Source organism: Desmodus rotundus, chromosome 4, assembly GCF_022682495.2.
Source record: "Desmodus rotundus isolate HL8 chromosome 4, HLdesRot8A.1, whole genome shotgun sequence".
NCBI lineage: Eukaryota > Metazoa > Chordata > Mammalia > Chiroptera > Phyllostomidae > Desmodus > Desmodus rotundus.
In genome coordinates, this window is record NC_071390.1 from 166056290 (window position 1) to 166069121 (window position 12832).

The 12832-nt window shown below is 36.5% G+C and overlaps 1 protein-coding gene across 1 annotated transcript in view; it reads right to left on the reverse strand.

The window, feature by feature from the left end:
• Positions 1-12832, reverse strand: part of TBC1D19 (TBC1 domain family member 19) — a 112342-nt gene that overhangs the window by 53287 nt on the left and 46223 nt on the right. Inside the window, exons 10-12 of the mRNA XM_024573666.4 lie at positions 6539-6577; positions 4915-5027; positions 488-562 (exon numbers count right to left, since the gene is read on the reverse strand). Coding sequence (XP_024429434.1) covers positions 488-562; positions 4915-5027; positions 6539-6577 — 227 coding nt within the window. The remainder of the gene's footprint in view (positions 1-487; positions 563-4914; positions 5028-6538; positions 6578-12832) is intronic.

A 12832-nucleotide genomic window follows, 5' to 3' on the forward strand; every position in this document is an offset into this window, starting at 1 on the left:
TACCTAAAGTCGAAACTCAATGTGCCCGTCATAACACTCGAGACGTGCTTAACCATGTGTCTAGAAATTAAAGAAATTAAAAATAAAAATGACTTTAATACCAGAGAACAAACAAGGAGATCCTAAAGAATGAGATAAATAAGAAAAAAACATTATAGTCTGATATTTCTTTCAGTTGCTCTTTTAGTTTGTGGGGTAAACTTGAATTTATAAGGATAAGAAATGCTTATCATTCTCTTGATCAAAAACTGGGAGGACCAGGAAAGGACCACGAGGACAGCTTCAAAGGGAAAGGGGATGACATCGGGTGGAGCCTGCAAAATCTGAAGGTCAACCTTACCTGTGTAAGTATAATGATCACTTACATTTATTTTCAAGGTTAATACGTATCATCATACATAGTGCAGGCCCTGCACGTTAAACACTCTCAAAAATATTTCAATGATTATAATGTGGAGATGAAAAAACCATGAAAACTTTCACTTACTTTATAAATTAGACTGTCCACCAAAAGGTCATGTTGTATCACATTGGTCTTAAGCTGCTCATAGTACAAGATATCCTGGAGCAAAAAGTAAAACAAAAACATTAAAGGTCAATCACATTTTATAAAGTCAGCTCAAACTTTACTAAATAAGAATCACGAATAGTACTATAAACACTAAGAGGATAGGACTTCAGTATATTCACAACTGCGTTTTCCATGCCTCGCCAACACTAGATGCTCCATAAATATACCGTATTTTTCAGACTATATGATGCACCTTTCCACGCCCCCCCCCCGGATTTGGGAGGAAAATGGGGGTGCGTCTTATAGTCCTAATGTAGCTTACCTGGCTCGCTGGGGAGGGCTTGGCAGTGGAGCAGGGTTTTTCTTTTCCCTATTTTCCTCCCTTAAAACCTAGGTGCATCATATGGTCCCATGCCTCTTATAGTCTGAAAAATACGGTACCTAATCCTGTTACTTAGGATAAGATCCGGCTGGGCTCCTAATGGGTATTCAATCAATGTTTGTTAATTTGATTAACTACAATTTAACCTTAATGGCAAATACAATAATTATTAAGTAGTAATAGGTGCCAGGAACTGTTTTACCTGATATACATGGGTTAACTCATTTATTCCATACCAACAAACTACAATGGTTCAGTGATTATTATTCCCATTACAGTTGAGAAACGGAGTCCCAGAGAAAAAAGTAAGTTGCTGTTCCAGGCCACAAGGTAGTAAGATTTGATCCCAGGAAACCTTGCCCTAAAACATATACCAAAAACAGAAGGACTATTCTACTGCCTTTTTTTCTGTTTAAACATAATTTTTAATCAAGAAAAAAAAATACACATCTAACTTCACTTTGACATTTTTAAAGACTCGGCATTTTATTTTATTTTTTCCATTACCATCTACCCCCCTTATATCCACCTTCCCCCTACAATCACCACCCTGTTGTCCGTGCACATGAGTCCTTTTCCCTTTTCCCTAGATCCCTCCTTCCTAACCACCCCTCCATATCTGTCATCCTGCTCTCTATCCACGAGTCTGTCTCTATTTTGCTTGTTAGTTCAGTTTGTTCATTAGATTCCACATATGAGTGAGATCACATGGTACGTCTTTCTCTGACTGGCTTATTTCACTCAGCATAGTGTTCTCCAGGTCCCTCCATGCTGTCACAAAGGGTAAAATTTTCTTCTTTTTTACAGCTGAGTAGTATTCCATTGTATAAATATCCCATAGTTATTTTATCCACAAATTATTATAAAATAAAAAGCTTAAACATACCAGATCATCCCTGGTAGTAAAAGTAGTGATATAGCATATGAAAGACGTCAGTTTTTTTATATTAGAATATGATCCCACAATACTATAAAATCTGATTAATTTTCTACAGTGATAAAATTAGGCTGTTTAATCTAATAGAGGATAAAAAATAGGAAGAAGAGAGGGAAGACAGAAAGGAGAGAAAAAGGGAGGAAATGAAAAAAGTGGAAGGAGGAAGGGAAGGAAAGAGGGAGGAGGGACTTGAGAATGTAATCCAGTCAAGCATCAGGTTAAAGCACTCAAAATAAAGGTTAAAGAAAATGAATCCAGTGGGTAGTGGTTGTGTTAAAGAGAGATGGAAATATCATCTGATTGCTTTAGCTGACCTCTGTGTTCCTCCAAATCCCTCCATTCATCTCTCAGGGACTTTAGCCCTGGTTTCCGCCCACATCCAAAACTGCTGGGCTCCATTAGCACACACCAATCTGTGTGATTCTTTCTGAAGACACTTCCTCAAATAAGTAAGAGTTGTTGTGCAGGGTCATCTGGGGAAGAGATGAGTATTTGTCGCATAGCAGCCTTGGCTCGGGCTGTTCCAGTCATGTAGGGGGCGTTTGCCAGACTATGGCAGAGTGAGTAATTAATGAGAATAAGGAAGTAAGAGCATCCACCATAGACTTTTCTTTCGAAAGTTTAGCTGCAGAAGTACAGGAGGCAAGGACAGGTGCTGATGTAAGTAAGTTTACAGGCCTGGTGGGAGAATTTGAATTAGTTTCTTATGACAACTTCTGTTTTCTCAGGGGAGAAGAAGGTGAGGTCTTTCGGCATGGTTGAGCAGAGTGAAGGTCAAAGACAGGCACTCTGAAGGTTAGGTGAGGTAATGAGGAAAATCAAGGCCAGGCATCGTTGTGGACCCAGGTAAATGAAGAATCTCATAAAGGGATCACTACAGAAAATCTTAAATGTTAACACTAGTTTGGGCTATTTTATCAGTAAGCAAGTACCCTAGAAAAGTGTAAAAAGTGTAAAAAATTGTCTTCTTTTGAATTACCAAAGCTTAAATGAAGCAAAATATTTTAAAATATGAAGAATTACTAAATATAGATATATTGACACATACATAAGAGAAAAAAAATCAAAGTTAGATAATGTTTTAGTGAAAGTACTAAATAAATTAACTACCAGGAACTTAAAGCATTAGATCTAAAGTCTTTTTATTGAGGTAAAATTTTAAAAAATAGTTGTATGGGTATAAAATATTCCATTTATCTCTTTGACACCTCAACTATGACTGCAGTTGTATGTGTAGCTCATTTTAAGTGATTTAAAAGTAAGTGAACAAAAAAGTATGATTTAATATTCTTGATAAGAAGTGTTCTCCCCTCATCTCATTTCACCTACACCTACTTTGGAACTGCTATATAGTTTATTGATGTCACACTATTACAGCTGAAAATAAGTGTTAAGTGATGGAAATTGTTTTATTCAACAAAATCAGTATCGCTTTTCTGAAAACACGAATTTCTATTTACAGACTTGTCATTCTGCATTAAGTAAATTAAGATGCCTATTAGCTCCCAAGACGCAAGTGTAAACAAATGCTTTTATCATTATATAAACCATCTTTAGCTAGGATTATTATTTTTATTCTAAGGTGACATTTCTAGAAAGTTGTTTTGAAACGGCAGTGGTTAGTTCCTCTGCAATCTCGCTCCTGATCTAGGAAGGGGGCAGGTCATCTGCACAAGGAGATCAGCACAAGAGTTACAACCACTTCCACAAGAGCTGATACACTTACGAAAATTGCCCAACACACACTCAAATCTATTTTGTGAACTGTTACTTCTAAGCATCACCACGCAAAACGGACAATATCATTTGGTCTAAAACTGTTCTGAAATGAATCACAAGCTTTATTCTTTTAAAAAAGAAGCAAGTTATTTTCAGCAGTGTTACTCACACAGATGGATTTAAAACACACACAAGCATGCATACATAACTTGTAAAGGTTAGAGATGTAGTTTTAATGATAATATTTGACTTCTTCAAAACTGATTATAAATTATAATTAATTTCTAACATAATTACATGCAATATGTAATTGTTATTATTACTACCATTAATGGTGGCCATTGATGTCAGGCAGTGTGTTAAAAGACTCAAAACATTATTTCATTTAATTCTCCCAACCACTCTGGGGTATAAATAGTATTACTTAGATTTAAGTATGGGTAACTTGAGGTTTGAAAAAAATTTAAGTAACTTACTCAGTGACATATTTCAAGTAAGTTGGGAGAGCTAGGAGTTGAAACCAGGACTGTATAATTCTAACAGCCATGCTTTTAACCACTAGGCTAGGGAACTATTAGTTTGCATTTATTACAATATTTAAATGGATGACTTGTAAGAAAAAAAGTCCCCACTAAAAATATTTCAAAACAATGTCTTCTGTAGTTTTTCTTTATCAAATCTATTACCTGTTTGTTAGTGATTTCTCTTCATATTCATTATATTTCCTAAAATAAAATGTTCTTATACTTAAATAATATTCCCACATAATCTGTCAACTCTTAGAACTGTAAAAACAGTACATATTTCAAAATAACTGTGGCCCTGGCCAGGTTGCTCAGTTGGTTGGAGCACCGTCCCATGCACCGAAAGTCTGTGGGTCTGGTCCCTGGTGGGGGCGCACATGGGAGGCAACCAGATCGATGTTTCTTTCTTACACTGATGTCTCTCTCTCGCTAATCAATGCACATACCCTCAGGTGAGGATTACAAATAAAGAGTCACTGAAGTGACAAAGTTCTCATTTACTTACACTGAGCTTCCCGTCCTTACTTCTCCCGATTCTAACATCCCATTGCTACCACACGTCTTCCCGATCTAAATCGGCAGACTCCATTTCTTAACATTTTACTTATTGTTCTGTTGTATGTAGAAGTTCACACGAACTATCCAGAACAAAAATTTCTACGTTAAGCACAGTGACTGAACTATGTTAATCTTGTCTTTGACTCAAAACTGCAGTGAGTTAAAAAACAAAAAAGAGGGTAAATATTAGACTAAAAACCAAAAGTATTTCCATTTTAAATAATTTGTCTTTGAAAAATAAATACCAATAGGTCACACTTAGCTAGTCCTGTTTCCGTCTTACCTCAGGTTGACTGGAGATATTCAAGATGAGAGCCCACAGCTCAGCTCTCAGTGCCGTGGGACTCCCTTGCCTGATGTACTGCTGAGCAGCTGCACTGTCTTGTTCTGCTAGAACTGGCAGAAGCACATTAAAATCCCATCAGAAATGTCATAATCTAAGATATAACACTGGAGTCTTAATTAAAAAACCTTGGGGAAGCTAACATTCCATCGTTGTATCTGATGTATTTACCTCTGCCGTGACAACCTTTCACCGGCTGCATTTCAAGGTGCCCCATCTACAGCCCTGCAAGGGGTGAGCCTTCAGCTCCGGCACCCCCCGCCCGGCCTGGTGAAAGTGGTGAGTGTGCTAAGCTTGAGACAACTTCGCTTTAACTGCGGCTGCACATGTGTAATAATGTTTGGACTCCATGATCAAGTGAAGTCCTATCTACAGAAACCCGAAGTTTCTTGTGCTTACTCTAGTAAGTCACAGATGTTGTAGAATGTTGGAATTACTATGGTATTTGAAATGTTTATTGGGCTAAGAATTATAAAAGATATAAAATATCAAATCTCTAAGATGACTTTTTAGTTATCTGCCAAAAACAGAAAACAGATTTTTAAAAGAAAACAAAAAAGATCTGCTAACATTTTAAGAAGGCCAAAAATTATTCATAAGCAGTCAAGTTCACAAAATCAGTATATTATACTTTGGCTTTCATTTTCACTTTTGTTTTCTTTAATGAAAATACCAGTTAAGTCTGGAAATAAAGCCCCTTCTACCAAAAAAAAAAACCCAACAAAAAAAAAACAAACCAAACAAAAATAGACATACAAGACAAGTGTTGATATTTGTCTAACAACACTGTTTTCTCGTACTTTCTTCTTAAAAGAAAAGGGAAAAATCTTATATTAAGTGAAAATGATAAAACCAAACCAAACAAAGAAATATGGAATTTAAAAAAGAAAACATTTTAATTTGCAGTTATGTTTAATAAAAATACCAAGTTGTACAAATGAAGTTTTTAAGCTACATATGACTTTGAAAAATTGTATCAGGGAGTTTAGAACATGACAGTATCATTGCCACAGAAGGTCCATTCTGACAGACTCGTTTGTCCTTCACATTTCAAAGGTAAAACAGCATTTACAAAAACAAAGAAAAAATCTTCAGAAGATGGGGAATAATTACTTCCCAGAACACTAGGAGCCGCTTCAGTTATTAAGTCTTCCATTATGAACAGTGCCACGGTTACATTTTCTCCTCAGGCCAGCACATATTTCCATTAACACTAATGAGAAGTGTGTGGGCGCATCAGAGAACCTGCCTCTCTGATTTTCAAATTAAATTCTAGTGCTGCATGGATTAAGCTAACGTCCTTGAAGAATGTGGGTCTGCATTTATCTCCTTTTCAGTGAACCATCTGTGTGCCTCTTTATCTGACATCTCCTGATGGAGCCAGAATGATGCATTTCCCCTCTTCTGACAGATTCCCATTGCAGTGTTTATGTGGTTAAATATCACTCCCTGCTTAGGTTTTAGGTTTTCAAAGATTACATTTCAGCTGGGGGTATGCAACACAGGCATTTACTTAGGGCTGTCTCATTTGCAGAAATTATGATAAATATAATCAAAAGCTTACCTTTGTGCCCAATTCGTACATGCTCATTTTCAAAAAGTTCTAGAAATGATCAAAGAAAATAAAATTATTAAACATAAATATGAACAGCCACAGTTAGAGCAATAATGGGTATAATTTTTCTGATATTGATACTTTTAATTACATTTTAAGCTGAATGGCTCTACAGAAAACTATAATGGTTCTATTTATATGCATAAAATCCCTTTTCTAAGTTGTTTAAAGTTTGTAGAAATTTAAAAAGTTAAGTACATTTAGTTTAGTCAGCAAAAAATAATTGACAAACTAGTTTTCCTTTGTTAAAATAAAACAGAATATCTTCTCAAAATGCAAAAATGTTTCTGCCCATTCATCTTTTTTTCCTAAAAAAAAAAAAAGGCAAAATGTTGGGTAATTGGTAGATGTCAGGGTGGAGGTGGGGGCAAAATGAGTGAAGGGAGTCGCAAGGTAAAAATTTCCGGCTATAAAGTAAATAAATCATGGGCATGTCATGTAAAGCATGGTGACTGTAGTTCATACTGTATTGCACATTTGAAAGCTGCTGAGAGTGTAGATCTTGCAAGTTCTTCTCTGAAGGAAGGAGTGTGTAGGAATGTACAGTGAAGGGCGTGGTGTCAGGCTGCAGTGCACACTAACGTCCGCTCAGCATGTGTGCACCTGAAACTAATGCCATGTTGCATGTCAGTTACACCCCGGTTAAAAAACCATGTTGACAGCTTCATTTGCAAAGTCGCACTTCTACTCTAACCTACCAATAAAGCCAATCCAATTTTAAAGGCCTTACTATTACATTGGTAAAATTCCACTGTTACAATGCCATTTAAAAAGGCTGTATGAAAGAAGCAAAGATTTGTTTTTAAAATACCAAATCAATGAAAAATGACTCATAAACTAGACCAAATGAAAATTTAAAAACTTTTGTTCATCAAAAGACACTGTTGAAAGGGAAAAGCTAAGTCACAGAGCAGGAAATGTATTTACAATACATATACCCAACAAAGGACTTGTATCCAGAATATATAAAGAACTCCTGGTAAGTCAATAAGAAAAAGACAATGGACACAAATAGGCAAGATTCGAACAGGTTTTTTACAAACAGGATATCCAAAAGACCAGTAAATGTGAACAGGTGCTCAACTGTATTAGTCACCAGAGACGTGCAATTAAAACTATATGAAATACACAGCCACTACGATGCCTAACATGAAAAAGGCCGACAACGCTCCATGCAAATGAAATGGAGCATGCGAACTTCTCATACAAAGGCAGTGTGGGTGTAAACTAGTACAACCACTCTGGAAGACTATTTGGCTTACTAACACGGGATATGCATACCCTATGACAAATCAGCAATTCATTCTCAGGTATAAAACTAATACATACACACACACATATATATCAAGAAACATATGCAGAAATATTCATAGCAACACTACTGATAACAACCAAACAGTGGAAACAACTCAGATGATCCAGAATAGAATGAATAAAGAGTGCTATATTCACAGAATTCCTACAACAATGAGAATGTAATAACTGCCCACAATACAAAAAGTGCACGCTGTACGATTTCACATCTATAAAGGACAAAACTAGGCAAAACTAACTGATGACGTTAGGAGCCAGGATAGTTGTTTCCCTTGGTGCGAAGGGGTGGGGGGCGGTAGAGTCTGAAAGTGTGCTAAGGAGCTTGTGGGATGCTGACAATATTTTCTTTCTTGATCTGGATGGAAGTTACACAAGTGTGTTCACTTTGTAAAAGTCCACTCATCTGCCTACTTAGGATTTGTGCCCCTTTCGGTATGTATGTCACACTTCTATAAAAGTTATTTAAAAAATTAGGTGAAAACAAAAAAGAATTAGAAAATTGCGAGGGGGACAAGTTTTAGCTCTTCTCCCCATCCCAGAGAAATTCAGTCTCTCAACTTCCTTCCCTCCTCCTTCTCTCCACCACCCGAGAACGGAGGAGCTGTTAATTGGGTTTGTTAGATTCTACAACAGCGATTAGTTAACCTTTTTGGTAATAGTTTGACATTATTTAACATAATTGGCAAATTGCAAAAATACAGTGGTTTAATTTCTGAACATAATTTCAGATGTACTTTAGTTAAAAATAGAAGTAAACCTAAGTTCACCCAGGTCAAATGGTGATTTAGTGAAGAAAACAGTCAAGTCATTAATGGTTGTAAAAGTACAGCGATAAAACCAACCAAAATATTGATATAAAACTCTCCTTAAACACTACTTACAGCATTTGATTCAAATGAAGAGTACTGAACCCTTGTATTAAAGAGGTATATATGCTTTAAAATTAATTGGCCAAATTAAAAACTATTTCAATAAAAGGCACTACATTAAGTTAAATTCATATCAGAATTTATTATTTGTGGTATCCTTATATGAATAACAAATAATAAACTTCTGAATATGTAGCAAAAATAGAATCCAAGTTATCTGGATATAAACAAGAAATTTGTAACTGACTGAAATGACATGGGTGGGCCAGAATGCAACATTTTAAAGAGTAAAACTAAAGCTGTCTAATAAATAATTCTATAAGCCATTAGTCTTTTATGTCACAAACAAAATTGTCATTTAACACATCAGCTATTTTCAAATATTTGTACATGATTTCATTTTTTCAAATTTAGATCTTATACATCTTACTGCATTTTAAATGCAGTGCTGATAAAATTATTTTTTAAGTTCACTGATATTTTCTTTTGTGCTACTTTAGAGAAAAACTTCTCTGGCTATATCATTCCTTCTCTCTTTTTATTAATCATAGTTTCAATTTATTACTCTTTAGGATTATTATATCAAGAGTTAAAAAAGCTGGGAATGCAGACTGGTACAGCCACATGGAAAATGGTATGAAATGGTATTTCTCTTTCCCTGAGAAAACTAAAAATGGAACTGCCTTTTGACCCAGCAATTCCACTGCTTGGGAAACACCAATCCAAAAGAACCTATGCACCCCAATGTTCATAGCAGCACACTTTACAATAGCCAAGTGCTGGAAGCAACCTAAGTGCCCATCAGTAAATGAGTGGATCAAAAAACTGTGGTACATTTACACAATGGAGTTCTACATGGCAGAAAGAAAGAAGGAGATCCCACCCTTTGCAACAGCATGGATGGAACTGGAGAGCATTATGCTAAGTGAAATAAGCCAGGAGGTGAGGGACATATACCATATGATCTCACCTTTAACTGGAACATAATCAACAAAAGAAAAAAAGCAAGCAAAATATAACCAGTGACACAGAAATTAAGAACAACTGACAGTAACCAGAGGGGAGGTGGGAGGGGATAATGAGGGGAAGGGTTTTCAGGAACTACTATAAAGGACACATGGACAAAACCAAGGGGGAGGGTGGAAGCGAGGGAGGGAAGTAGACTTGGCTGGGGTGGGGGGAGGGGGAGGGGGGGAAATTGCAGACAACTGTAATTGAACATTAAAATAATTATTAAAAAAAAATAAAAAATAACACCTATCCTGAAAAACAAGATTTATGTGTGAAATACTAAGCTCCTTGGTTCAAAGCTGGTGCTCAAACAATAAATTCCTTTCCTTCCCATTAAAAAAAAAAAGAGTTAAAAAAGCTGTTGTACATTTACACAATGGAATACTACTCGGCCATAAAAAAGAAGGAAATCTTACCCTTTGCAACAGCATGGATGGACCTAGAGAACATTAAGCTAAGTGAAACAAGCTGGTCAGAGAAAGACAAGTATCAGATGATTTCACTCATATGTGGAATCTAATGAACAAACTGAACTAACAAACAAAATAATGACAGACTCATAGATAGAGAGCAGGCTGACAGTTGGCAGGGCTGCGGGGGTGGATAGGGGAGCTCCAGGTAGTGACAGGTGAGAGATTGAGCAAAAAAGAAAAAAAGAGAGAAAAAACCCATGGACACAGGCAACAGTGTGATGACTGCCGGGGTGCAGGGGGTGCAAGGGGGTGTTGGAGGGTATGGGGGGATAAATGGTGATGGATGGAGACCTGACTTGGGGAGGTGAACACACAATACAGTGAACAGATGATGTGCTGTAGAACTGTGCCCCTGAAAACTATCATTTTGTCAACCAGTGTCACCTTAATAATTCAATAATAAGGGCAGAAAAGAAGGTTTGATTTTAAAATTTAAATAATCACCAATGAGAATAAGTTAAACAAGCAGAAGAGAGTAAAACGACTAAAGAAAGGGGAAAAAAAGTGAGGAAAAAACTCTAATGGAGGCCTGATCTAATACATGTTTTTATTTGGTCTTAAAGTTTTACTTCCTGTTTCTGGCTTTTCTTGCTTAAAGCTTTCTTTGGTTCTTACACTAAAATGTCCTTCTTAACCTCTTCTAGTAAATGGGACCACTGTGCACTAAAGGTCAGGGACTTGCGTGCAGCGCTCTGGGCACACAGAGCCTGGGCTCCCTGGCCGTCTGGCGGCCACCCGGACACCTGCTTCTCTGCTGGGCAGAAAGCTCCAGCTCAGGCACTTCGGAGTGGCTGCTTGAGGTGAGGTCCGGGCAGAGAGGAGAAGGGAACCTGTGCTGGGCTAAGATCTTCTAGAAAGTCTATTCTGTGATGTCCAGGGTTAGCCCAGCTAAATATGAAATGGCACTGCACTTCTGTTTTCCATATGCTAACATTTTCAGTGTTAGATAATTTTTCATGAAGCTGGTTTTACAAAATGGAATGTCTAAACCAGAGCACCCTACTCTTTTAGTTTATTTTGGCTCTGAAGTAAATATTTGAGCAGATTATACAATGACCAAGTAAAATGTTTGGGGTTCCTCAGAACATACAATCATTGTCTAGTGCTAAATATGTGAACATATTCATTTCAAAGACTGCACAGAAAAGAACCATAGAAGTTTCGTTTTAATTAGCTATGATTGCAGAGTCTTAGTAACCAAAGAATTGAAAGTTGTCAGCCAGTTCTTTCTTATAAAAGTGGATGATACTTCCAGGAGATAACAGTGTTTGATCACTGGAAGTGGTATGAAATAAAAACAAAAAGACTACAAATTTAACTGATTATGTGAAGCACAATAATTTCGCTTTCTAGTACAATTCTCTAGTCCAAGAATAAGAAACCCAAAGAAGTCAGAGCCAGAATTTCCAATCTGTAATCTGTGTTTCTCAAAAAATGCCTGAGGACCAGTATGTGAACAGACACATTTGTATCAATAGATCTTGCGCAGGAAAAAAGGTCCTCTGGTAAAATGTGACTAGGAGATGTTAGCTAAAAGTTTTCTTAGGACTTCTCATAGTCTTTAAGATAGTAACACACACTATAACTGCATATCTTAAAAAGGTATACAGCATAGCCATTCCCAAACCTTACTTGAGAACAAGATCCTCTATTTCACAGGGCATATGATGAATGCTTCATGGAACACACTGCAGGAAATGCTGCTCCAAATGAAGATGCATTTTTCTTTCAGAAATAACAAGCTGAGAAAATGTCTCTTTAGCAGAACTCCCATCTAATAAGATTCATTCCTATGTATATTCAGGCAGTAACATCAGAAATATGACCATCCTCCCTTCTCAGGAAAGAATGCCGACTCTGCTCACCCTTTCCCCCTTAGCGTGGGTCTTATAAATGGTTTCCATAGTAAGTGAGTGAGTGTGTGTGTGTGTGTGTGTGTGTGTGTGTGTTTAAAACAAATGTGTATTCACAAGTTTATAGGAACAGCAAATATGCCTGATTTTCTAAATCACTGTAAAATAATGATTCCATATTACAAAGATAAGGACTCTTCCCCTCTCATATAAAAGCTGATAAGTTAGTGAGAAATGCAGTTCAAATATAAACACTGAACAACGGTATTGATAAAACATAGGTGATACAGGTTTTTAAAGATGATTAGGGAGTGAGGGGAACATTATGTAAATTATATGACTGTCTAACCACTGAGCTACGTACCTGAAACCAATACATAATAAAAGAAATAAAATATATTTTTAAAAAGATGAGTAGGAAGAATCTAGTCCCTTTAAGTCACACTTAATCCTAAATATAAAACTTGTCTCTAGCCAAAACAAGTATTAGCAACATTTTCAAAACATTTAGCATTACATTTCCAATTTAACCAAACCCCATTCTTTCCAAATAATACTGTTAACAGCCTAGCAATCTCAAGTCAGGCAAAAATCTTGGTACTATACCACTAAAAACAATCTCATTGATGAACATGAATTCACCCCAATTATTTTTAATTTTTTTAAAATTTGTATTGTTATTCAATTACAGTTGTCTGCATTTTCTCCCCAACCCTCCAGCCC